This window comes from Argiope bruennichi, chromosome X1 (assembly GCF_947563725.1).
Source record: "Argiope bruennichi chromosome X1, qqArgBrue1.1, whole genome shotgun sequence".
Classification (NCBI taxonomy): domain Eukaryota; kingdom Metazoa; phylum Arthropoda; class Arachnida; order Araneae; family Araneidae; genus Argiope; species Argiope bruennichi.
In genome coordinates this window covers 21,828,620-21,855,700 of record NC_079162.1, presented here as the reverse complement: position 1 = coordinate 21,855,700, position 27,081 = coordinate 21,828,620, and the positions used below count along the sequence as shown (strand labels likewise).

Genomic DNA, 27,081 nt, shown 5'->3' with positions numbered 1-27,081 from the left:
CAAAGAAAAGTTTAAGAATACTCAAGTTTCAGCATTTCTCTGAAACAAAAAGGATTGATTAACTCAAAGTTTCTCATTTAGAAAATAGAGCATTAGCTCTGAGCATTTCCACCTCCCTATCATCCCCAATATCGTTTCACACTAATACTCTGTTTCTAATAAAATGCTTGAGAATGATGTTTTTTAGAAAGTATGAATTCTGTTACCCATTTCTTTAAAAAAAAGTGTAAATCGATTAAAAAAAATCAGAAATTTCGGGATGAAATGTGATAAGCGATTCTTGTTACAAATGTCCTTTTAAAACATTCATTTCAGGTGAATTCATATGAATCTTGGGCGCTATTTCTCGTATATTTATTCATGAATGCTTAGAAAGAATTTCATGTTTCACTATAATGTTTTCTAAAAGCTAGTAGATTGTGTATATCAAGAAATAAATTAATCATATTTCTATAAACAGGTTCTGAATAAAATACACAGTGATTTACTACCGCGTGTGTAAACTTCTGGGAGGGTTAGGTTTAATCTAAGGCAAATCAGGATCAAATAGTAATGCAGGATTACAATCGTAATGTTATTAGAGAGCTGATAAAATAACTCCCTGCAGAATAAGCTTCATTCAACAACCACCCGCAGAGACGGTAGGATATAATATTTGACAAATGAGGATAACTACCATTATGGAAGGCTCCTATAATGCATAGTCATTAGGCTACAGTAACTGTTCATACATGGTATGGGTGGTGTTGATTTGAGTTTAAGATATTCCAGGTGAGGACGCGGCGAGTAAACAACTGCTAGTTTACTGGAACGTGCATTATCTTCAACATAAAGAAGCGTGATCTCGTCCATTTTAGAGTTCCAAGTCGCTCGTCCACAAACCAAGACATGTCTTAAAAGAACATGTTTTACATGATCTTTGATGCAGAAGTGGAGATCGAATGCTTCAGTATATATGTCATTGGATTGTGATTCAAGTGTAGTTATATAGTGACTCTGCTTGTACCATCAGAGTCTCCGCATGTTAAATGTTAATCTAATAACTCCACATTTCTGAAACCTGAATTCTTATCTGATATCAATTCATCTGAAAACCTTCCTCCCTGTGAAAACTGTGCTAGCAGTAGCGAATTCTCTTGCATTAATTCGAATTACTTTAAAACATAAAATATTACACACATAAGTATAGTCCAAAATGAAGGAAGCGTCTTAAAAATTTAGATTTCTTATTGCTTATTGCATGGCATATATCTTTAATCCTGCCTGTTGTTATGTGATTACGTTATATCATTACTAAAGTTCCATTTTCACTATATTATTCATAAAAGTTATTGTCAGAAAAGATGGGAGAGCAGAAGTTAGTCTCACTCTGCTTTGTTACAATTTTAGCAATAGTTCAGTAATACTTTAATTAGATAATTTTTTTTTCCCTATAGGAGGCGAGCTTCAATCAAAGGGAGTGTTATCTTCCTGGCTCGTGAAACTCTGAAAAATTAAAATCTGGTTCACTAAGTAGATATGGTCTCTCAAAATGGTTACTTAATCCTAATGGAATAATAGCACTTCCCGAAGATAACACCATTAATGCATTAGAGGAACTTCCACCAAACTGTACTCTTTAAAAAAAAAGAGTGTTTTTGTTGCATGCATTTGCCAGAATTCACTAATATCCTTCAAAACGCCTCAATTAAACTTCCACAATATAAATAATCCAAGCTTAGCCAGAATTCATTGTAAATCCTTTTTTCTCAGTAGAAGAGTTTCAGTTCCTTTGTTATTCTTTATACTGTCATTATACTTAACCACGAACTTTGCATGTTGGCTTTGATAGTAACATTTGACTTTAAAAACAGACTTAAGAATATGTCCAGTAATTGGGCAACTACATTTTGTAACAAGGCAATGCAAAAATCACTAACAATCTGCAGCAGTAATTTGACTTCAGTTGTTTTTGAATAGTAATTATAAACTCTGAGAGTTCCTATTTTATGCTCAGGAGAGAAAATTTTTCATTTTGTTCACACCTATATTTTAGAATCGTCCGTTGAGGGGCATCTTACATAATTTTTAACTTGTCATCACCTTTCATTTTATAGCATAATGAAATAAAATATTAGTCTCATAAAATATTATATATTAGTATGTTGTTTCATTTTACAGTAATTAGATTTAAAATAAACGACGTCACAAATTCACTACGCAGTGAAAACGACTTTTGCCTGAAAGTAGGAAAGAATAATTCATCTTTTATGCTTTGATTTTATTTCTTGTACTAGAGTTTTAGAAAAATCTAATAATGAGTAAAATGGAACTGTTTTATATGAAACGCATGCTTCCAAAAAGTTTTCAGTAATGAAAAAAAAAATAATAATAATAAACATTTCCAAATTTTTTTGCTAATTTCCAGAAATAGTAATTTTAGTGCCAAAATATAATAATCATAAGCTAGCAAAAGTTGTATTTTTAGGCATTAAAAACTAATTTAATCTAAATAAGCATTAATTACTTTTTCAGAGGAGGAGGCTGTTTTTGGACCTGAAGAAACTGTAAGCTCGGTAAGTTAATCTGATGTGTTGTTAATTGATTGTTCGTTTGTTCTGCGTTCTTTCATGATTTTACGGGGGGGGGGGATTCTACTTTTTCTTCAATATGGTAAATGAATACAGAAGGGCACAAAAATAACTTTTTCAGGTTAGCATTTCTACCATTTTCAAGTTGATCGGAATGACAAAAATTTAATATTAATCCTTTCAGATCATGAGTAAACACTGATGGTAAATAATTTCGAAAATTGTCTCAATGCGAAAATGACACTGAAAATCGTTAAAATTTAATTAGTGCCAACTTCATGAACATCGTATCGCAGCAGTAAAAGATAACTGCTAAACAATGCCCTTATAATTGAAACATTAATAATAAAACCCTTTCTTCCCTACTATTGAGTAAAAAGGAACGGTACAAATGTTTTGATAAAAAATATTCACGTAATTGGAATTAATCAATGATGCTAGTTTAATCAGAGTCAAATTATAAAATACATATAAAATTATTATAGAGGCCATTAAACATACGTAACTATGTCATTAACTCTTTATCCACACAGCATACAGTCACTAAGCACCACATTCCCAGGACCTATGACACATGACTGCAATCGCATACTCTGTATTGTCTATTCTTTTTTTTTATTATTTTTTATTTTTTTACTGATGCTTAAATCGGCAAATTGTCTGACAGATGGATTCTAGGCCTGTTAACTTTTCAGTGTAGAATCTTTTTTGTAAATGCCATGAAGTTATCAATCTCAGCAAGGTAAACAAAAATAGACACTAGAAGAAAAATACCCAGTCACTGTGTGAATTATCCTCTGCCACTCCAACATCCTTGTTTATTGCATTCGCCTTTAAATCCAAACCTTTTTTTCAAAATTAACCAAGCGTCTGCTATCGTATTTGAAAATGAAATGAAATTGAAATTAAATGAAAGTCATCAAATCAACGTGAATCCTCATTATGTGATTAAGTTTATGCTACTTCTAGCGATTCTAGATGCCTTTCTGCAAATACCAATTAAATCATTTTTAAAAATTATTTATTTTTCATCATTGATATGTTTACCTTCGATCTGAGCACATATATGTCATTCCTAGTGATCTTGGAAGCAATTCGTCACTTGTGAAAGAGGCATCTAGAGAAGGACGAAACATGGCGTTGATCTCTTCAGAAGCATAAAACAAAATCGGCTTAATACTGACACTTCTATTTTAAAAAATTAAAAAAAAAATTACGATGATGTCCAATCTTGAATGATCTGTCCTAAGATATATATTGACACTGTCTTAATTTTTATAATGATGAAATTTTATATGATAAATTCTTCTCTTGCTTCTTATGAACTTTTATGTTCACTCTTTTCGAGGAATCATCAAAATTACAAGCAGTTGAGAAAAATGTGTCGTTAAAATAAAACAAAAAATAAATAAAGTATTTGGATATTATTGTAGAATAATAATCTGGTATTGATAATGCTAATTTATGTTTTCTTTTTAACAAAACAAAAAAGCAAAGAAGTGAGCTGTCGATTCAACAAAGAGAGCTAACCGCTAGCATTTGAAAGAATTTATTTTTATAATACATAAAAAAAATGAAACTGTGAAGAATTAAGGAAAATTCTGGAAGGTGATTGATTTATAAAATAATAAGTAATAATTTCTGAAAATTTGATTCAATGAAGTACGAAGGGTACAATTGTAAAAATATGCCTCCATTAGATTCAAATATAGTGTCATCTTTAAAAATGAAATAGAAATTAAATATTTGCAAATCAGTTTTCTTATTTGCTATTTTTATTACTAAAGGCAATTGAATATAAATGCCGTATCAGAGGTTTTTGTAAATGATATTTTCATTTGCTGGAAAATTCGTCATTAAAATTATATCACCTGATAACAACCATTTTAGTTATAATGTTTTTCTAATATGCAAATAATTCTAATGAATCTTTTTTATATCATATCAACCATTTATTTTTCAGGATATTCGATAGCTTGTATATAATCGAGATAACGCATATTACAACAATGTAATAAAATGTCTAAATAAGAGAATTCTGGTTTTCTTCTGATTTTATTTATCGGAGATAACGAAATGAACTGCAAATGAGTATATCCAAGGTTTATTTATGGATAAGGAAATGAAATTAAATGATTTTGTTGTTATTAAATATTTTTGTTTGTTTTTTCTTGATTTTCGCTCCGTAAATGAACATGGAAATTCGAATACATAATTTTTTTATGCATATTTCATCAATTGCTTAGCCCTTTTTCTTCAGTGCAAATCATTTTAGTAACAGCAAAAAATACGGATCAATAAATTGAGTGGAAAAAATATAGGAAAGATTTACAAATATGACCTATTCTCTACATTTACGTATACTGAGATAACTCTTTATTTATTTTTTTCCCTTATATATCTCTAGATATTTTGCATCAAATTATATGAAATTCACAGGTCGAAGGTTCTCAACAAGAGAAATTGTTTAAAAGAAGAAAAACTGAGGGCTGTTACAGTAAAATTTGAAGATAATATGAAAATAACTATGATGTCCCTTATTGCCAGCATGATTTACATACGGGATGATTATAAATGAATATCCAAACTCAGCAGGGCTATTAAAAGAAAAGAAAATGTATAACTTTGTTGTTCAGCAGAAATTACAAATAACAGTTGGAAATTTAAAATTTAACATAATTAATAGGTGTTCATTATAAGTACCTACAAAAACACAGACTATATCAAGACGATACGATAACTTATCCCCATACTCTTTCAGCATCTTTGATCTGATGCTTTGAAATTGGTAGTAAAGGAAAAAACATCTGCTGTTTGATGTAACCAGAAAAAAAGAACGAAGTATTGTAATACACACATATCTGCATCTTTTCAACGCATATCTGTACTGGGCATGCAGAAAAAATTGTGGAATGAATTATCGTATTGGTCATATTGAATACTTATAATTGTATTGAATTTAAACCTTCAACTGTTATTCTCGATTTCCGATGAACAATAAGATTTTACTTTTTTTAAAACAAACCTGTAAATTTGGAGTATTTATTTATAATCACCCTAAATTTAAAAAGGGCACAATACTAAATTAATTAATGCATATTTCTTGATTTTAATATCTGCAGATTTCGAGCAGTAAGAAGTGTTGAGATACTTTTTTGAAAGGCTGAACAATTCTACAGCCTTAATATTTGTGTCTTTTGTAGGGCAAACTATTTCCAAGCATTATTGTAAATTCTACGAAGTTCCTCAATTTATGGATACTTGTTATTTTTTCTTAAATCCACTTGTACAATTACACTTTTAGGTTCAGAGAATCTCTTTTGTCATTTCCTTGACATTGCGAGCAACGAGATTTACTTTGGAAGATTTATAAAATCATTAATACTCTTTCAGTCTTCTAGTCAGATTATTAGCAATCTCTATATTATTATCACATTATGCAACTGATACTGTTTTAAGTAGCAAAAATTCACCAGATTACATGCCATTTCTTTCGCTATATTTGATCCATAAGAACTACAAACCTGATGACATAATTTTGATGTGAATTAGTAAATTATTACTTATCAGAATTTGAAAATGATCAAGACAGACTCAAAAATAGGAAATGAATTCAGAAAAATCAAAGGCATCTAACATCCATTTTAAAATGCTTTTTTTTAAGGGTGCACTGAAAAAAAAATTGAATGCTGTACTATGACTAGACAAATTTTGAGTTTGCTCAAGATGTTTTTCGTATATCCCAGAACTTCTAAAACTGTAAGTGCAGTAAAAAGTGGGATCTAAGAAAAACGTTTATGATTCGCGAAACTCGAATGAAGCCTTCTTGTCAGGTCCCTCATTTAGAAGTAAGAATAATTCAAAATTATCCTGACTTTAAAATTTTCATTTACTTTCACTAAATGACTATTCTTATTTTCATTTTCTGATGGCTTTGTTTAGTTAATGATTCATTCTCTTACTTATTTTCGAAAATTGGGAACGCCACAAGATTTTTCTAAAGAAAGTAGGGTCGCAAGAATTTTTTCCATTATAAAAATTGGAACTGGAAAATGTTTAAGAAGCCTTGATTGATTCTATGAAATTACTGCAGTTGTCATTTTGTAGGTTGTTACCTAAAGACTAAATCATGAACCTGGAGTCAATAAATTCACTGTCAGTTACGTAAAGTGTTTGAGCGTTATGCGCAGGACTTTTTTAAGGAGGACTTTCTAGTAAATCGGTAGTGCATTAAAATCACTTTCAATCATGACATTCTGACTGGATATTGAATTTTCTCGGATTCACTAAATAAATCTTTGAACCATAGTTATTATTTATAAAAATGATTTTACCTAGTAAGAAATCTTTAATTTGTATTTATATAATTTAATTTGTATTAACTTTATTTTCATTGCTTCGCAGATAGTATACTCAGTGCGTTTCTTTTCTTCTTGCGTATAACGATTTGTTGCCTTGAAGCGGAGTAGGATAGCTTCTTTTTATGGTCGTGTTTGGAAGAGCTTCTGTTCTCTTTATCGCTCCGCATGTGTGGGTGGTGATTTGTAATGCATGAACGTAAGGTAGTGTTGGGATTACTTGGGAGATCTTTACTTGGAAAGTGAATAAACTTGAGCTCTGTGTTGAATGGGATTTTCCTTAAGCATCCATGGATTCCTGTTCACAAGATTAAGCGATTTGAACAGATCGAATCATATCCTTTAATCGATTGAATTCCTGGTTCAAGATTTCTAATCGAAAAGTCGCCGTTAAATTCATATCGATGATTAAATCACACTGTCAGTAATATTCATCACTGATGTTTGAAACATTTGATACGGAATAATAGTTCATTACAATGCCATAACTAGCTATTCCTACACTCTGTGCGAAAATTTGTATTAATGACTCTTAATTAATTGGTTTGGGGAACTAATAAAATAAATATATAACAAGATTTTTTTATGATTATTTTAATTCCTTTTTTTTTCTGGCTTTCGTTTTAACAAATTCATTAATTATATAATCGTAATTAATATTTTAAATTATATTATATTATATTGAACTATCAGAACAATTCTATAATCGTTCTTGTCCAATAGTTGACCTTAAATAGTTTTTCATTGATTTAAATGAATTAAAACTACTTTCGCTTAAAACAGTGCAAGTGGGGAGAGTTATAAGTATTCGAAGAGTAACATTCATATTTGGGTAAGACTCAATTAAACCGAAATCCGGAGGAGCTTGTAAAATATAAGCAGAAATATAATTCCATCCAGCGTAGACAATATTTGGTATAAGAGTTAATTCATTCAAACTTTCCGTTTGACGTGAATCACTTCCTTTTTTAAATCTTTAGTAATTTCAATAACCATATTTGCGGCCTATTTTTGAAAAATCCAGGGCACTCAGGTATTATCAAGTTAACACACTGGTAAAGCAAAAACCTCCACATACAATTTTTTTTCTTCATTTTTTGATAAAATCAATCTATTAAAGATCAAGAAAACTGTAAATTTGTATCATAATTAATTATTCAGTGGTCTAGTTGTATCCTTTATCTGATGTTTCATCTGTCTCCATCATTTTAATTCTCTTCCGTTTCTTGCGTAATTTCTTCTTTATATTCATTTTTGGAGTCAAATTTTGTACCGCCTGATACTTTTGTTTAAAATCTGTATTCCGAAGCACTTGTAATGAACTACATAATCCAGCAATTAATTTTGTTCCCCAGTCTGTTGACAAATTCTTCTACTGTAAATCTTTATTTTTCGATCGAGGCATTAAAGAATTTTATTTCATGTTGAAAGAAAATTATCCAAAGTGAAAGATTAATTTAACTTATTTTGTAAAATCATTTTTACATTCGATACAGTTCCCAGATTTTAAAATTCCTTTCCAATCTTAAACATTCTGTATTATTCTGTATTATAATTACTTTAAATAATTGTAAAGACAGAATCTGGCTTTTGATATATCAGAAAAAATTGTAAGTCATAATTTGAGGTACTTTACAAAATATCCCAACGTGCTGTTGAAGAACAGGATAAAATTAAATTATCTCTGCATAATATAAAAAAAGTAATCATTTCTGGAGTTGTAGAATGGAGTAAAGAGATAAAAATCGATTATTCGAGTAAAAACTTTATTTTTGTTTGTTAATTAAAGGGAAAATGTTTTTAAAAAACTATATCTTGAATTTTCAGTTAGCGCAAAGGACCTAAATTTTGGAAAAAATGACAAACACCAAAATTTATCTTGTCTCAAAAGTTGGGGGGGGGAGATATATATATATATATATATATATATTGTATATATATATACAGAGAGAGAGAGAGAGACGAGAACGTTATAGTAATTCGTTATCCTGGTGGACATCATATCGTAAACGTAATACCGGCGTGTGAAACTTGCAGTATAATAATCAAATGAAACTCTGGAAGATATTGATATTAATGAAATGAAAATTATTAGTTATAATGAGTCTAAAAATGATGCTATCGCAATATAAACATTAACGCTCAGTGACCCATTGCAGTGGTTCATTTGGTGATTGCATTTCAGACATTTATGTAGATACTTGGATGGGAAAACAACAGGACCAGCAACTTTCTCTGGCAAATTTCATAAACAACTGCTTGACTGTGAGAAATTATCATTATACATAAACTAAAATAAAACTGTTTTTTAGTAAATAATGATAGTACGTTCCATATATTTTCAAAGCAATCCAGATAAGAGAATGTGTTCTTGATCTAGCTATAAATGATAATGGAATCTTTGTCAGACATGAAAATCGGATCTTACTGCTGCTAATTTTCAAAACATATCTTACAAACGAGCTGAAGGTATTGTAAAATACATTGTGACAACATACAATCACATCTGGTTTGACATTAAGAGATATCAGTCTCAAAAAATAAGGTTCTGAACATATATTTAACTTGTTCAAGTAACGTTACATTAGCCAGGCAATAATAAAGGAATCTTAGAACCTGCGATTGAGCGAAATTCGCTCTTCGGTTACACAGAGAACTCGGTGTTAAATATAACAGTGGAAGAGATATAAAACATGAGATCTGGGTTATTGGAATGTATTGTTGAAAAATGCAAAACCCGAAGACTGTAAGAACTTTTAATATTCCTTTAAGGTATATTGTTAAGGAGATTATTTTGATAATTTACATAGAGCAGATAGATCGGATAAAATACAATATTTGTCGTCCTCTTCAAAGTTGGAAAGTTTGATTGGCAAGGAGATTTATTTTAAAACTTCTCATGTCACATGTCCTAGATGTTAAAAGATTCGTAAAACTAATGACAGTCTGCAGACATAGATAAAGAGATTGATAAATTAGATCAACTTTGCTGTTAAGATTCAAAATGACAAAATTTGATTTAAAAATATTTGAATTTAAGACATCTTTTACTAAATAAACAATTTAATACACTCTAATTGTCTAATAGTAGGTTTTTAGTTTGTGGTGCTTTATGGCGCAAAAGCCATATCTAGCCATACTGCGCCGTCTAATAGTAGGATATGATATGCATGGAAGATTTGCAAACTCCTCTTCATGACGAATTGTGGGTTATTTCATAAAAAAATTTAAAAATTATGTACTTATATCAAAATGGATTGTATAAAATTACTCACGTTAACATATTATCGAGAAAGATGAATTTTTATAATTTGAAATACCACAATCCCACTATATATAAAATGTTAAAAGTTATAAAAGTTTCACTTAAATTTCAAAACTTTTGATCTTTTGAGAAACTGACAATGTAACGCTTAGTTTATAAGTATAATTTTCAATCATCTGGAGATTAAAATAAGGAACATAGACGCTATTAAAAATTATAAAACGTCGTTTGTATAGTTATAATCTTTTTGGTGAGTTTTTTGTTGCCGTTTCCCCTCCCCCCAAACTGAAGTAGTATGTCCTTTCCACGAACTGAAAGTTTAAAGTTTAATTTTTTTCGAAAATTATACCATTAGAGGTATAGCCGATTTCGTTTCTTCGAAATTGGCGAAGGCTTGGAGTTTCGAAAACAAGAAAAGTCGTGTTCTGTGTTAATTAATGTGTTTTGCTATGCGTTATTCTTTACTGATGAATTAATAAACATGAATTGCTGTAATTTTTAAGAAAACTTTAAAAAAAACCGTTGCATTTGAATTTGCTGTAGTAAAAGGAGGGGAGGGGGACCATAATTTATTTTTTGGAATAACGATGTTTGTGTTCTAGATTGCTTTGAATCAGAAATGCTTTATAGTTCAACATGAGTTTATCAGATATGAAGCTCTTAGACAAAGCAATTTTCGAGAATTAATTTTTTAATCTTTTAGTGATAAATCAGTTTTTAAAAAGAAGCTAGCTGGCAAACCATTTACTCTTATATAAAGTTACTGATTGTATGATCCCAGAACAGTTAAGTATATAGTTTTATTAAACAGATGTGTACCATATGAAGATCATATTAAAAAAAAAAAAATCGAAATAGCGATTCATGAGTTCGAAACTTAATTTTAGATTATCTGTGAATTCGAGTCAGAATTTTAGCAATAAAATATCTAATCTGCATGGGAGACTGAAGTATGTTGTATGAAGCTTGAAGTTTATACCAAAACTGCATTTGAAATATTCAGTATGTACTCATCAAAGTGTATGTAATATCAATAGAATATTTACATAGGAATACTGCTTTTTAGATTCAATGATAGATTAGATTAGACATTTCAATGCTGTTACTTAGCAAAAACTGCTGATTATCAGGGCAGGAATAAACCCTCAAAGGGCTCTTAGACAGTTCTCTTAGCACCCTGATTTTCTTTACGTAATTTCAAAACCAGATATTTTTTATTGATTCCAATTTTAACCTTTATATGGACAGTTTTAAGTAATTGTTTTTTACAGCTTGAAAAATGAAACATTTAATTTCAGATCAATTTCAAAAAAGTTAGTTTCAATATCTCATCAATATAAAAATTTCCAAAAGTAATTTTTTCTTTAATTTTTAGTTAAAAGTAATGATAATCTAAAAATAATCTTAAATAAATTGCTTAAACCAAATGGTAAAACTTTTTTAATGTAGTCAAAATATTAGTTAATTATAGGTTCAGACAGTTTGTAAAATACAATAAGTAATAATATAATTATAAAATAACAAAATGTAAAATTCCCAAAACTTAATTAAGAATGCTGTTAAAAAATGCTCCAAGCAGATTCTTGATTTTATTTGAATAAGTTCAAATGTTTGACCCTTGAAAATTAAATTTCTCTTAAAAATACTGTAAAGAAATTTAGAGGTTGTCAAGGACCCCTTAAAGTTTCAGGAACCCTGCCAGTTACCTACATTACCTATTCATTAATTTAGCCCTATTGATTTTAAAAATAATTCTTAGGACTTCTATTGAAGTAAACAGTTTATTTTAGATAGTATAAATAAATATTCAAACTAATGAGTGTAATTTTAACTAGAAAGTATAATTAATATTTGTTCAAAGTCTAAAGTAATCGTCATCAAATTCATTATTCCACAACATATATTGAAAAAATAAATGCATAAAGATAACACATTTTCCTTTATTTTATAAAACCAGAAATAATAATAATAAAACAAAAGCACTTTGGAAGACCCAAATCTTTTGCTTATATTTATGTTACATTGTTTGATTAAACAGAAGAACATATCCAAGAGAGGATATCAAATTTTATGTATCTAATATGACTAGCATTTAAAAAATGAAATTTTCACACAATAAAAATATGAATTATAAATAAGAGGCCAGCTGATCAGGTTGTGGACTATTACTAGTTCAAGTCTTGATTAGATAATTGACTATTTAGGTGCTTCACATTTTAATTGGCCTTTCTTTAAGAACAGAAATAAAAAGAATAGGATTTCATCTCATTTTTATTATTTAACTATAGAGTGTCAATAACAACAACAAAAAAGAGAGAATGTGCATATCTTTGAAATGACTATTACATAAACAAATTATAACATAAATCAAAATTTCAATTTCTGTTTTTATAAATATATATTTTGTCAGTTGTTGGTAGTATTCAAATTATTAACCTCTGTTATTCTAATAAAGCAAGTCAGTGGAATTACAAATAGTGCTTAGTATACCAGTCAGCATTTTCTTTCAATTGTGCTTTCAACTCATTGATTATTGCTGGTCTTATTTAGCTGTGTCTGGTTTTGAGCTTCATGCATTCTTGTAAAACACTTCATCAGGATATTATTTTGATGAATGTGGGAGGAGTTCAGCACTGCATATTCTTTCTATATTTCCACCCCCCCCCACAAATTACATTAAGATAAGGACTGATATGGTAATACTTTTAAGGAAGAAATTTATTTTGCTAGAAATACTATTTTTTAACTACTCTTGAATACAGGGTATCGTGCATTCTTAATTAAGTTCCAGTGATTATCACCACACACTATCTAAAAAAAATAAATAAATAATAATAATTAATTTGCCTCTTGGTAAACTACCCTATGCAATTAAAATTCAATAAGTTCAAATAGAGCTCCACTGTCAATTAAAGGTTAGCAGTATCTGAGTATATGTATTAATGGTAGCTTATTTATAAAAAAAGTATTATGTTATTGTATAAAAACTACAAATATAAGAAAAGTGTATATATTAATCAGAATCATGAAATTTATAGTAGCTGAAAATATTCTACATTTCATTTACTATTTTTTTTATTACAGTTAATGGACATATTTTGAGACATATGCTTTCTATTCAGTTATGTTTTTTGAAACTAGTTGTATATTATAATTTGTTAATGTAATAATTAATCAAAGTGTATATAGATTTTTTAGGACTCCCTGTATTTTTAAAATTAATTTTGAATCTTCTATCAAGAACATTAATGCAACACAATCCATCCTGTCATTAAAAATTATTGGTTCTATGTATGAACAATTTTCTCATAATGCAAGCAACAGAAAAATTTTGAGCTGCATAAGAATACTAAAGAATATAAGTGATAAACTATTTATATTTTCATGATTACTAAGGAATTCTTTCTATAATTCTGTGTTTATGATGTTTAACTAAAGAACAACTCATTTATCATTAATTGAATGTGAATTCATTCCAAAGAACAACAGTGGAAGGAAATATAATGATATGCATATGAAAGAATAATAAGGAAATTAACATAGGTTACATGAAATTATTATGAAATATTATTTTTTGGGTGCTCAGAAATGGTTCTTTCTTCTCTGTAGAACATACAGATGAAACTAAAATTTCTTATATACATGAAGTATAAATATTTGCCAAATGTAATTGAATAAAATATTAAAAAGAGCATTAATTAAGAAGTAGTTTCTCTAATAACTTTACGTAAGTTGCCATTTTTCAGTCATTGGATATTATTAATTAACAACTCAGTACAATTAATACACATAATGCAACTAAAGTTATTCAACTCAGTACACATAATGCAACTAAATTTATTTAAAGACATGATGTCCTATGCGTACAATTTGCTATTTCAGATATTTAGAAAAAAATTATGAAAGAAAAATTCAAGTTCTAGGAAAAAAAAACTATATGTATTAAAGTTTTATATTACATTTTTCTGAAATTAAATTGTATAGAAACTTTATTAATCAATTAACCATTTTTAACACATTAAATTTTTTTTTGACTATTCATGCAGACATATGAAATAAGTTTTTTTAAAAAATTTATTTTATGATTTTTGGTTTAATTTATATGCAATTCTTAATTTATGAAATAATGACAATATTTATTTATTTTAGAGGCCTAGACCATCTTATCCTGATCGAACTGTCCCTGCTCTTGGACTTCCAGATCATGTTGTGGTACCAGTTGTTGGACCTCCTGTAAGCTTTTTTAAAAATAATTTTTAGTTCCTGCTAAAATATTTTTTTTATTTATTTAATCTTTTTAAATGTATATTTTTCTTCTTAAAAATTTCCATCTAAAACAATATTACAATCGATAACTGTGCAACATAACGAAAATTCTTATATATAAATGTTTTCATTGATGGTATTATAATATAAACATTAATTACAGATCTTTAAAATTAATATTATTATCAATGTATAAAATTAATTACTTTATTAATTATTGTATTATTTTATAAATATAAAATTTTTGTTGTATTCAAATATTATCAATTATTTTGTACAAAACATTTTTGGTCAGTATATGATCTGAAAATTGTAAAATTGCTGCACTTTTTTAAACAAAATTACTATATTCAAGTATTTAATGTTATAGTCTAATCTTTTCTTTGAACAAGAATGATTATAAGATATTAATAAAAATTAGATTAATTACCAGATTTAAATCTGATAATTAATATGATTATCAGGTTTACTTTTTAAACTTTACTTTTATGTAAATTATCAAACTCCTTATATAAATTGAACAAACTAATTTCAATAAGAAATATCTATTAGATTTTTGAAGACTAACCATTGTCTAAAAATATTTTTGAAACATTTTTATTGAGATATTTTTGACATCAAAGATTGAAAGAATATAAATATGCATATTTTACCAATTATTGTTATAACATAAATTTCATTTCTATCTTATGCTGATTTTATCTATTTAAAAACAAATAGTTTGCCTGCTTTTATAATAAAAATCACATTGAATTGTTTACTGATGTGTGGTTCATTTTACTTTTCAATTATCTTTCTTTAACACAAAAAAGGCTTATAATATTCATCTCTTGAATATTTAAAATTTTTATTTCAATTACAATCTAATAGAATGATTGCAAAACATTTCAATGACATTTGTCATAAAGCAGTTAAATTGTGTTTTGTAATACAATGTGCTTTCATTTTAATAATAGTTTCTTTATTTATATACATAAAATACAATTTACTACATTTACAATAAGCTGATGTTAATTAACAATTATCAACCTCTATATTAAATTATTTTTGAAAAATAGAAACAATATTATTCTTTACTATATTTAATAGCAATGTTATTATTACTAAAAGTGCATTGTATGTACTTTATTTTCTGCCTGGAAATTTTAAATGAATGAAATGCTATAAAATATTCATTCTTAAATATACTTTATTCTTAAATATACTTATAATACTTCATTCTTTGTGACTAATTTGTGCTATTTGCAAACAATAGTTTTTATAGTTTATAATTCAGATTTTTATATGAAAATTTATTTTCTCTTTATATTTGTTACATTAGTCTTTTAATGTAATTTGCATTTTAGGGCATTAGTGGTGAACCAGGAATTCCTGGATCTCCTGGAGAACGGGTAATTTTAATCTTTTTAAAATGTTTGAACACAATAATATTGTATTAAAAAGTAGTATGAATAAATTCTGCTATTATGCAATATTATTATAATCTAATGTTCTATATTATTATGCAGTATTTTTTAATGTTGCATAAATTTTGTAGAAGCAATACTCTATGCCACTGTAGTGATTATAGTTCATGACGGTGTACAAACATTTATAAATACATCGCCAGCTTATATTTATAAAACAAGAAATTTACTCTTAATACTTTTATTAAAAAATATAGTTGTATTATCTTATTGAACATATATCCTGAAAATTACTCTATCATAACTCCTCTATTTTAAATAATTGCAAGATTTGTTTTATTTTAATTTTTTTTGTAAAAATGCCAGGAATTACTTGTTAAAATTTTCTATCATAATTGAAATGCAATTTCACATGCAGAAAAAAAAAGTTATTTAAAAGATTGTGATAAATATCAAAGTTATAAATTCTTCAATATAAACTGATCCAGTTTTATTCATAAATACGTGGCATTTTTTAAAAAAAGAATAATATCCATGATTATACACATAGCTGTTAATTGCTTAAAATGTTATGAAGGATTTTTTTTTAAAAACATTTGTGAGAAAAGATATAACATCCATACATTGTTTGATAATATAACTCGTATATGGATTTTTGAATGTACATATATTTTATCAATGAAGAAATATTGATTCCGGACAATTGAAAATAAAAAGAGATTGAATACAAGTTATCCCTTATGGTTAAAGACCATTTATTCCTTATAATCAATTTACTATAATATATAAATAAGAATCGCGGCATCTTTGCATGACTTTTCAAAGACCAAAGAAAAAAAATACATGTTTTATTAACATCCTTAATTAAGAATTAAAATCATCTCTATGTAAATTCTTATATTGTTGTGACGGCATGTCGTGGCAATCCCGAGACGAGTTTTAATGATTATAAACATCAGTTAAGTGAAAATGTGTTTATGTTTAAAGAAATGGCAATATGTGTGCTGAAATTTAATATTTTATTTAGTAGCTTGATCGCGACGTATCAGATAAGTAATTTTATGTTCCATAATGGAACTGTTTTATTATTAACACGATTGTTTGTACTTTTACACAGCATATGAGTACTAAACACCGACAAAATATATCTGGAATTACATGTTTAATCTTTCAATTTTTAACGTATAAGTATGCATGTAACTACTCATTTACTTTTGTGTTGGTTATGTTTTTATATTTGGTTGCCGAAATTGAATTTTCTGACAATTCTATCTCAAAATACTACAGAATACCTCAGTCCTCTTTGTAAATTAAAATTTTTTATGCCTTTTAACTTAATAACTCTATTAATATTACAGTAGCAATATAAATTTTTTTAAAATCAATCTGTGCTATACTATGGCATTTCATTATGTTAAGCAATCAGCAAATGGGATTTTAAGTGGCTATTGACTACTGGCATCCTCAAAAGGCTTTCTTAAATACAAATTTCTGAGAGAATTTTACTCATTATATCCATTTATTCACATCTAGTTTAGCATATATGAATGAAGCAGGACCATAGAAATTTCCTTTAATCACCATTTGGAATCAAGCATGTCAATTCTCATTTATTCTTTGAAGGAAATTATTTCATAAGTAATATATCTGTGAAAACAATTGGAAAACTTTTGCCTCTTGAGTATAAAGAGCATAAATCCAAAGAAATATTATAGACTACTATATAGACAATAGAGTTGTTTATATGACACACAAAATCTTAAATCAACTTGTCTCTTTCAGCATTTTGTTTAGTTGCTTTCAACTATTTGTTTAATTAAAAAAAAAAAAAAAAGGAAAATATTTTGGAAATTTTCTGTGAACAGAACACATTTGTAATAAGGCTGTAGCATTCCATCCTATCATCCTTGCAGCACTGCTATATGCATTTATAGATTTCGAGGTTTCCCTAGTTTCTAAGCATGAGGCGTAATATCAGTGAGAAAAATAGTTACTTAGCGCTGGGGGGGGGGTCGTTATCGTGACCACTTTTATTTATTTACTTTGTTTATCGTTTTTTCTCCCTTTGACCCTAAGTTTATTTGTCGGCAAGAAAATAAACCAAGCTTTGGTTGGTCATAAAATTAAATAGGTTTTTCTTGCAGTTTTTTTAAAAAAATTTAATAAAAATTTTCAGGGCAATATAAGTGCTTATCATTCTACTTTTTACTCTAAAGTTTTTTTTATGAGAAAGTGCGTAGAAGATCCTTTTTATTTTGGGTTTTACTTTATAATTTTACAGCAAATACAATACAAACAGTTAAATTTCCTATTTATACTGAATATTTTGGTTATCACACTGAAGAAAATTGTGTGAGATAGTATGTTTATTTATTAAGGCTATTAACCGAATTTCAATAAATGCCATAAGGTATCCTGTGAATTGATTAAATTATAATTAGATTAGATGTATTTTGCATCATCTTGCAAAAATTATTCCTTTCAAAATCTTTTTCTTAACATTTATACATGCTGAAAGTTGATTTATTTTATTATAAACTCAGTTTCTTTTTGTGTTTTTTTCCCATAATATATCTCCAAATAAATTTATAGTAGTTTTGTTTCTTATTGTATTTGCTAAATATTAGTATAAGATTTTTTTTCTGTTTATTAATTGCAGGGAAATCCTGGGCACCCTGGGAGTCATGGATCACCTGGTCAACCTGGCCCACCTGGACCTCCTGGACATTTAGGAGTAAAAATAAATTTCAATAATATTTAAGTATCAAATCTGTGAACCATTCTATTTGAATCAGTTTTACAAATTAGTTATATATTTTTTCAGTATAACTGGTTTAATCAGTTGGCTCTTCAAGGCGGTAATGGAGATAAAGGTCCTGCTCCTGATGCTTTTCATTTTATGCAAGCTCAAGTTGTGAGTACAGTTATTTTAGTTAGCTTTATTCTATATGATATTTTGGATTATTATGAATCATATTCACAATAAGTTAATGGTTCATCTCTAAATTACTTTCATGAGAAGAAATGATTTATAAAAGTGAGCAGTTCAAAATTTTAACTTAAAACATTTTTGATAGTTATTTTTAAATTTATTTTATTTTCATTTTCATAATAATAAAATTTAAGCATTCATTTTTTTTTTTGATTTAGGTTATCGATTTCTTATTTTCTATGAACAATTTATAAAATAAGTGGTTTTTACTTTTATATGTCTGCTATGAATTTAAAAAGTTCATATTCATAGAGATTTATATTTATTAAAATAAAATTAAGGGAGGGAATAATTTTTTCTTAAAATAACAGACTGTTAATAATATTAGGCAGTAGTAATTTTAGTTGCAGTTCAAATTTTTAAATATGCAATAATCAACCTAGTTTTCTGTTGTTTTTTAGATTTAAAATTGGAAAAGTCATTAATTATTCCTTTTTTTTTTGTTGATTTCAGGGGCCTGTTGGACAACGAGGACCACCTGGGCCTCCTGGACCATCTGTAAGTCATATTTAACAATAAGATTTTAGTTTCAAAATTGATTAATTTCTGCCCATTAGATTTGTAAGACACATTAAATTAGTTGTGCTGATTTTGATGAAATATGAATTCCGTTCGTTTCATATTTAATACTTTTGGCAGTGTATTAAAATTGTATTTCTTTTGAATATTAATGATTCACATGAATGATAAGTAATTTTTTACATTTTTTGTTTGTTTGACATATAGTGAATCATTTTAGTCTACAGATTGTATTTATCATCAACAGAATCATGTTGCGATAATTCAAAATATAATTAAAAGAAATTACTACTATAAATGCATAGTAGCTCTTCAGTTTCATTTTATGGCATTTACATGAGATTCTTCCAGATCAAATAAAAGATTTAACTATCACGAATTAAAAAAAATTACTTTTACTTTTAATTGTGTAGTATTTATTTTAATTAATAACATTTATTATCCTGTCATTTCAGAAGCATTTATGACTTTTAGATATACACGAAATAATAGGAATGTCACGAAAGTTTGTGTTCGAACTTTTCGCGCTGATACAAATTTAGCTATATTACATTCTTTCAAATAATCAAAAATATTGAATGAATGTTTTTATTTCTTATATATAATTATTTTTAATCTGTATCATACTTTAAACTCCTTCAGGGACCTCAAGGGTTTCAAGGAATAAGAGGCGAAACTGGAGATGCCGGCCCTGCTGTAAGTATTTTTAATATTGTTAATTACTGTTTCTGTGATATACATTTTTGCTCGTATGTTTGATTTTTTTTTTATTTATATAAAGCTCAGGGATGGGCACCAAATTTTTAACATTAAGAGATATTTGGTGAAGGATTTCTTTTCTTACCATAATTGTTACCATTCATTTGCGCAAAATTCATTTTTGTCTCTCTTTTTTTTTTTAAATAACAAGTCTTTAACACAAAATAAATTAAATGATTTTGAGTGGAAGCATTTAAGTATCAGTTGCATTAAATTTTCATAATTTTTATTGTTTTTGGATTCTAAAAGTGCAAGGTTAATTTTTAATTTTTTAAAAATTTCAGAGTGTGTGTGTGTTTTTTTAAATAGGAAACAACCTGTCACCAAAGAAAATGGCTTCATTTTATTTAAAATGAAAATATCTCTCAGTCTATTAAATTAGAAATGTAAACAAATCTGTCTGTCAATCTATTAAATTAGAAATGTAAAAGAATATAAACATGCACAATTAGGGGTACATTAGCAAAATAAGCTTCTTTAATAAAAATTGTTTATTTTGTTGCATGCTTAAGTCTTTAGGTATTGCTTCACTTCTATATAAAAAAAAAAATGCTGTTTGCGGTATTTTAGTTGTTAGCTAAAATTTTCAAATATTGTACAAAACATCAATATCTAGTTTTACCCAAAATATATGGAATATTATAAGTTTTCACTGTTTTCTTTATGTATACAGAATATATCTTAATCAACAGAAGAAAAACAATGTTTAGTAAATTTTTTTCAGATAAATAAATTTATTCACGAGAATTTACATCGCATTTTTTTATAATGCCATGCATAGATGATGCAACATTAAATGCTTTTATTCGTGTTGGCTACATTTTTAATTCAATTTTCAGTACATGCATTGCTTTTTTATATGAAATTAACCCATAGTTAAAATTATATTTCCTATTTCAACGGTCTATTTGTAAATAAACGATCCCTCCAAGACTGTAACTACCACAGACCAATGCACTAGGACACCAAGCTTATGGGGAGGGTGTCCGAATAAGGCATAAATTGTATATATATTTTTTTATATTGGAAATTAGATTTTAAAGAATTTAAAAAATTTAACTTCTCTAGAAATGTTTAAATTTTCACTTTTCGATTCAAGAAGTTATCTAATTATAAATAAAGTTAATTTCTAATTAAATGAGCAATGATTTCTACAAACGCGTTGATGACTAATTAGAGTAAGTCAAATCTTCCTACAAATGTCTCTGCTTTAGAGGCTGGCATGAATAAAAGTCTGGGCTGAAGCTGGAGATTATCAGAAAGTGCAACAGAAAAAAGTAATGTTCACTTGATTTTTCTAAGGGAATCCTATTGTTGGCTATTCTAGTAGAACATTAGGTATAAAAGTGCGAATAAAAGGCCGGAAGCAATTTATATTCAGATGAAGAGAATAAATTAGCTATTATCTCTTCTGATTGGTTTCCAGCAATTAAAAATGGTGATCTGCCTATAATCTGCTGTAACTTTTCCGAGAATTCTTATGATCTCGCAGCATAGTTTTTGGAGTTTTAATGCATTCTTCGAATTACTGTGCATTATTCGATTTACTTACCAGGATATCATGTTCTTTTTGATTTAACAGTAATAAAAGAAACATGTAATCGCACACATCAAAGAGACATGTATAAAAAATGCATGGTATTAAAATGCATATAGCTATTTTAATTTTTAGGAAAATAATCAACCATAAAAGAAAAAAGCCTTGGTTGGGATGTAACATTATGCGATTTCATTTGATTCAATTCAAACTTCTGAAGAAAAAAAAAGAAAGAAAGAAATATCTTCATTCCTTAGGTACTTGGAAGTCTTTTGAGGAAATTAAAATTTCCAAAAAGTTGCCTCGATTAGAAGATATGATTTTAATTTTCTCTGTCATGAATATGTAGATAAAATATTTAGAATTGATTTTTAAAAATTATATGTCCTTTAAAATGTTATGAATACTTTAGTGATGTGTTGATATTCTTATAGATTTTTATCTAAATTTTAGAATGTTTGAAATTTTAATTTATGCTGGCAGCAAAATAAGGTAATAAATACAGTAATAAATATTCTAAAAATATTTATTACTGTAGGGAAAATGACTAAAAATAAGGTTTTTGTTCAAAGAATGCTTAAAAAAAATTTGGTTTAATCATTTTTTTTTTTTCATTTACAAAGTTGATATTCATTACTATTTTATACAATTTATATGCAATAAAGAAGTTCAAGTTATTGTGTTCCTGATAAAAATCATTTTATTAAACACTTGAAAATTATTTTATATATGTCATTATTTTCTCTTACCAAACTGAATAAGTACAATATATGTGTTTGCTTTCTAATTTAGGGACCACCTGGACTTCCAGGACCTCGAGGTTTACCAGGAATACCTGGAAAAGATGTGAGATCATTTTTTAATGCTTTCATAAAATTTCAATTCCCTGATATTTCTTTGTAATATTCAAAGGAAGAAATGGGAAATGGGTTAAGGGAAAGACCTTTAACAAATTATATATTACTATAGACAATTTAACCCTTTAGTAATTTTTTTCTGTTATATTGATGCTGTCTTCATTTTCTGGCTAGGTTTATAAATTTTATAGTTGTAAGGTGCTTGATTAAAAGTTTCTTTTTCTTACTATTCTTTTTATTGAAGGTTTTTAAAAAGAAACTGTACAAATTTTATCCTGAACAGAAGTTTCATTTTCGTTTCCTGAATAATTTATTTTGAAGGTTTTACTATTCTCTTGTATGTGTAGGGACTGTCACAATTTACCATTAACATGATGAGGAACTGAATAATCAGTAAAATGTTTGAAGTATTAAAATTTATGGAATAAATTCTTACTAAAATTTTATTTACTTTTTAAAATTATTTTTTTCTGTTATTTTAAGTTTTGACAACAAGAAATAGGTATAAGTTTTTGCAACTTAATGTATTGTTAATGGTCTGTGGAAAACATGTGCTCATATAACATTTTTATTTATAGGGAGAGCCTGGAGAAGATGGTAGGCCTGGACCTCCTGGGCCACCTGGTCCTCAAGTATGAAGTTCTTATTAAATTAAAAAGGGTTTTAATTTATGCTTACACAATCAGATTACTTTTTTGATTCTGATACTTTCGAAAAAGGATTTTTTAATTTTTTTTTTTTTTTTTTTTTTTTTTTATGTTTGACTATCAACTGACTTATGTTTAAAATTTTAGCTTAAGTAATTTTTGTTTTTTTAAATGATATTTGAAATACGATTCTGTAATTGACTGACCCCAAAATTGTATGCAATTTATTTAGGTGTTTTATCATCATAACCTTACTTCGTCATTAAAAATACTGGCAAGATTGAATTACATATATGGGGAAGGATCACTTTGAGACAGTTTTTATTGTTTTTTAAAAAGTTAGGTTAAGTTTAAAGTTGTACAATTCAAACTCTATTGAAGTCAATCATTTAAGAAATGCACTCCAATTTATCTCATTTAAAAAGCACATAATGTTTTTTTCACAGTTTTGCTAATATCCCTAAATACAACACCTTGAGCGGGGAGCGAAAATTAAAATACCCCCACCCCCACCCCCAAAAGAAAATATTTTGCAACGTTATTAATAGCCAAATAAGAGTTATTGTTATTTGTGGTAGTTTTGACAACCTAAAGAATACATTTGCTTTTTTATTTTTCTAAGCAAAACTATTAAAAAATTAGGGAAAAAAGCTTGCACATATACACTAAATTATCTTATGTGTTTTAAAACCAAATATGCAATTGCATGCAAACCCTTTTGTACCTAGAGATATCCTGAGATACAACATATTTGTCCCAAAATACAGCAGCGTGCCTTTTTGGAAAAAAATAACGTGGAGAAACGATACGACGTTAACTAGACAATAGCACTAACTCTACCTTTACATAAAGCATATTTCATAATTATTATTCATATTTTACATTAAATACAAACAGTGGTAGTAAAAATATTAAATTGAAGATGAGGATGGCAACATATTTACTTATCATAGGTGGTTAAATTTTTTTAAAAATAGTAATATGCAATTACAACATCAGACTTACCGAGCTACTCTCTGATGATTAGACAAACAACTACAATACGTCAGTTGTTCTCTTACTTACTAAATGACAGTTTAAATAGCCCTAGTGTTGTTTTAAAACGGGATGTTATTATAATTAAAACCAAATCCAAATGACAGTTTGCAGCACGGTAGAATTGTTCAAAAGTACAACACTTTTCCCTATTGATTTGCTATTATTATTTAATACATAATCATTCTGTACATATATTCATTTTCACAAAAAAAAAGCGCTGTTAATTTTTGGTTTTTGGAATAATCGGCCTTTATAAGATTTGAATTTTCTCCAAAATGTACTTTGCTATTAAACTAAAATTTTAAGAATTTTACTTAAAACTTCTTTCAGGATATTGCTTCACAAATATAATATTTAATTTGTTTGCTTATTGAAAAATTTATAATTAATTAAGAGTTATTAATTCTAGTTCATATTTTTCTGTATATGTAATTTTTTATAGTATGAGACTAATGACTTATTGAGTCTTAAATATATAGGCTATAATTTACAGATGTTGTTAAAAGAGTTGTGATTAAAGATACATATTAATAAATAAAATAGGGGCTGCAATGAATTGTTCTCTCTTAGTTTAAATTTTAATTTTTTAGCAACATATTAAAAAACATTTTTTGTCTTATTTTTAACTATTTTAATGATTTGAGATTACATTAAGCCTAAATATGTACTGTAAGGTTTTTTAATTGTGACGTTTTTGTCGTGATAATTCTGTTATCAATAAGTTGAAATTTGAGCAACAGTTGAAATTTAAATTAGAAACACTGGAAAAGATTGAAAACGGATAAATATTTACTTGCAAGTAACTTACTTTATTTGATTTTTCACATCTCTTGGATTGATAATTGTGCATTTTCTTTTTCTGTTAGAATGAATTTTTTATATAATTCGAAATTGCAAATATCTTGCAATATTTGATTCTAAGATGCTCTCAATTCACCCAAGTAATCAGCAAGTCCAGTTTGTAATACAGAAAATGACAGCTATCTTTTATCACCAGAGTTTAATCATTTTAACTCCCAGAATCTGAAAGAAAATAGAACTATGGCTTGTATATTGAATTTTTGCAATAAGGGAATAAAACATTTTGTTAATTTTTCAAATTATTTTATTGAAATTGTTCCCTGTCTCTTTAGGGATCAAGAGGTCCACCTGGTTTACCTGGATTGCCTGGAGCTAAAGGTCATCGTGTATGTAATACCATTTAATGTATATATTTTTATTTTGAAAATGTTTCCCCTTTATATTTTAGATCTCAAACATTTTAATATGATGCATTGCATTATTCAATGGAGTTTTGTGTTGGAATCACATTTTGAATTGACATAAATACTCAACAATTTCAGTGTAGGTTAATTTTTATTTATGTGTAGATAGAACTTATTATTAATGGGATCAAATCTGTTATATGAGTGGCGATATTTCCTCTTTTTATAATTTCCATATAAAAGGATAAACATTGATTGTATGAGATAACATAGCAAGAACTATGTTCTTTTATTATGTGGTTTGAGTTTTTTTATAAGATTTATTTATAAAGCTATTAAATTAGCTTTACTGTTTCACTTTTTCACTTTATAATTGAATTTGCTTCCTGTAAATTCAGCTTATTCTATTTTGATTTATTATACTGTTATTGAATTCTGGTTACTATTTTACCAATTTTTGTCTGAATTTATACAATCAGATTGATATTATTTAAAATGAATTTGCATAATCACATTCATTGTACTTAGTTTCAATTTGAATTCATTCAAAGAAAACTACTATTTCGAAAAACTCTTTTTACTGAAAATTATTATCTTTGTGAATGATGTTTAAGATTTCTTTAATTTTAAAATTAAAAAAGATTACTGAAAATTTTTATTTTTATGACTTGAAATTTATAGGGATTTCCTGGCTTAGATGGAGCCAAAGGAGAACAAGGAGTTGCAGGTGAAAAAGTAAGTTTCTAGTAATTTATATTAGAATAGCTTAAGAATAGATTGCATAAGAATCCCAATACAGCCAACAATTATCCATTTAAAAAAGTATTATTTCCGTGATAAATTAATTATTCGTAAAATTAAATCCCTATTTTTACCTTTTGGCTGCTTGTTAATAATTTGTTTGTCATAATCGGAGAAGGAAAGCTGAAACTATGAAAATATTCAGTTTTATTTTCCAAGATCAATGAAAATACCTTAAACTGCAGAAATTAATTATAATATAATGTGAAGGATCCTAAAACGCGTTTCTCTCTAACTCTGTTTTTGTCCAGGGCTGTTTCTAGCATCTCCATGTAGTAGGTGAAGCAATTACAGAAGGAAACTGATGTTTGCAATAAAGAAATATTTATGTGAAATAAACAGATTTAGTTTCGCAGATCTATTTGGTACATATAGTAACAAAGTTTTATGTTAGAATGCTTTTCTTTTCTACACATCTGCGAATACTGAGATTTTATGGCTGCAATTTATTAAAGAAAAAAAAATGCTCTTCTCCAAAATTCTATTAATTCTATTGCATGAACTCATGTGGGCAGTGACTAATACTTAAAGAATGCAAAATTTCATGCTATAATAATTATACAGAGTGGTACACTAGATGATGTGATTTTTTTGTTTAATACATATTTATTATTTGTATATACTTGCTATCTATTTTTATTTATTTCAAAAACTCAATATGTAAAATGATACTTCTTTACAGGGAGTTGCAGGTACACCTGGAAAAATGGGAATACCAGGCCCCATGGTAAGGCTGACATTTGATAAAATATTTTACATCTTGCAACAAGTGAAAATATTTATTTTTTAAGAATGAAAATTATTTTTTAAAAAGTGATATAAAATCTGTTTTGTTTAGCATTTCATAATAATGAAAATCAT

At 27.4% G+C, this 27,081-nt stretch overlaps 1 protein-coding gene across 2 annotated transcripts in view; it reads left to right on the top strand.

The window, feature by feature from the left end:
• Positions 1–27,081, top strand: part of LOC129958340 (collagen alpha-1(I) chain-like) — an 84,261-nt gene that overhangs the window by 20,988 nt on the left and 36,192 nt on the right. For both annotated transcript variants that reach the window (XM_056070759.1, XM_056070758.1), the window contains exons 3-14: positions 2,515–2,555; positions 14,343–14,426; positions 15,806–15,850; positions 18,525–18,599; positions 18,690–18,779; positions 19,311–19,355; positions 20,019–20,072; positions 22,465–22,518; positions 23,108–23,161; positions 25,348–25,401; positions 26,101–26,154; positions 26,903–26,947. In XM_056070759.1, the coding sequence (XP_055926734.1) occupies positions 2,515–2,555; positions 14,343–14,426; positions 15,806–15,850; positions 18,525–18,599; positions 18,690–18,779; positions 19,311–19,355; positions 20,019–20,072; positions 22,465–22,518; positions 23,108–23,161; positions 25,348–25,401; positions 26,101–26,154; positions 26,903–26,947 (695 nt within the window). The remainder of the gene's footprint in view (positions 1–2,514; positions 2,556–14,342; positions 14,427–15,805; positions 15,851–18,524; positions 18,600–18,689; positions 18,780–19,310; positions 19,356–20,018; positions 20,073–22,464; positions 22,519–23,107; positions 23,162–25,347; positions 25,402–26,100; positions 26,155–26,902; positions 26,948–27,081) is intronic.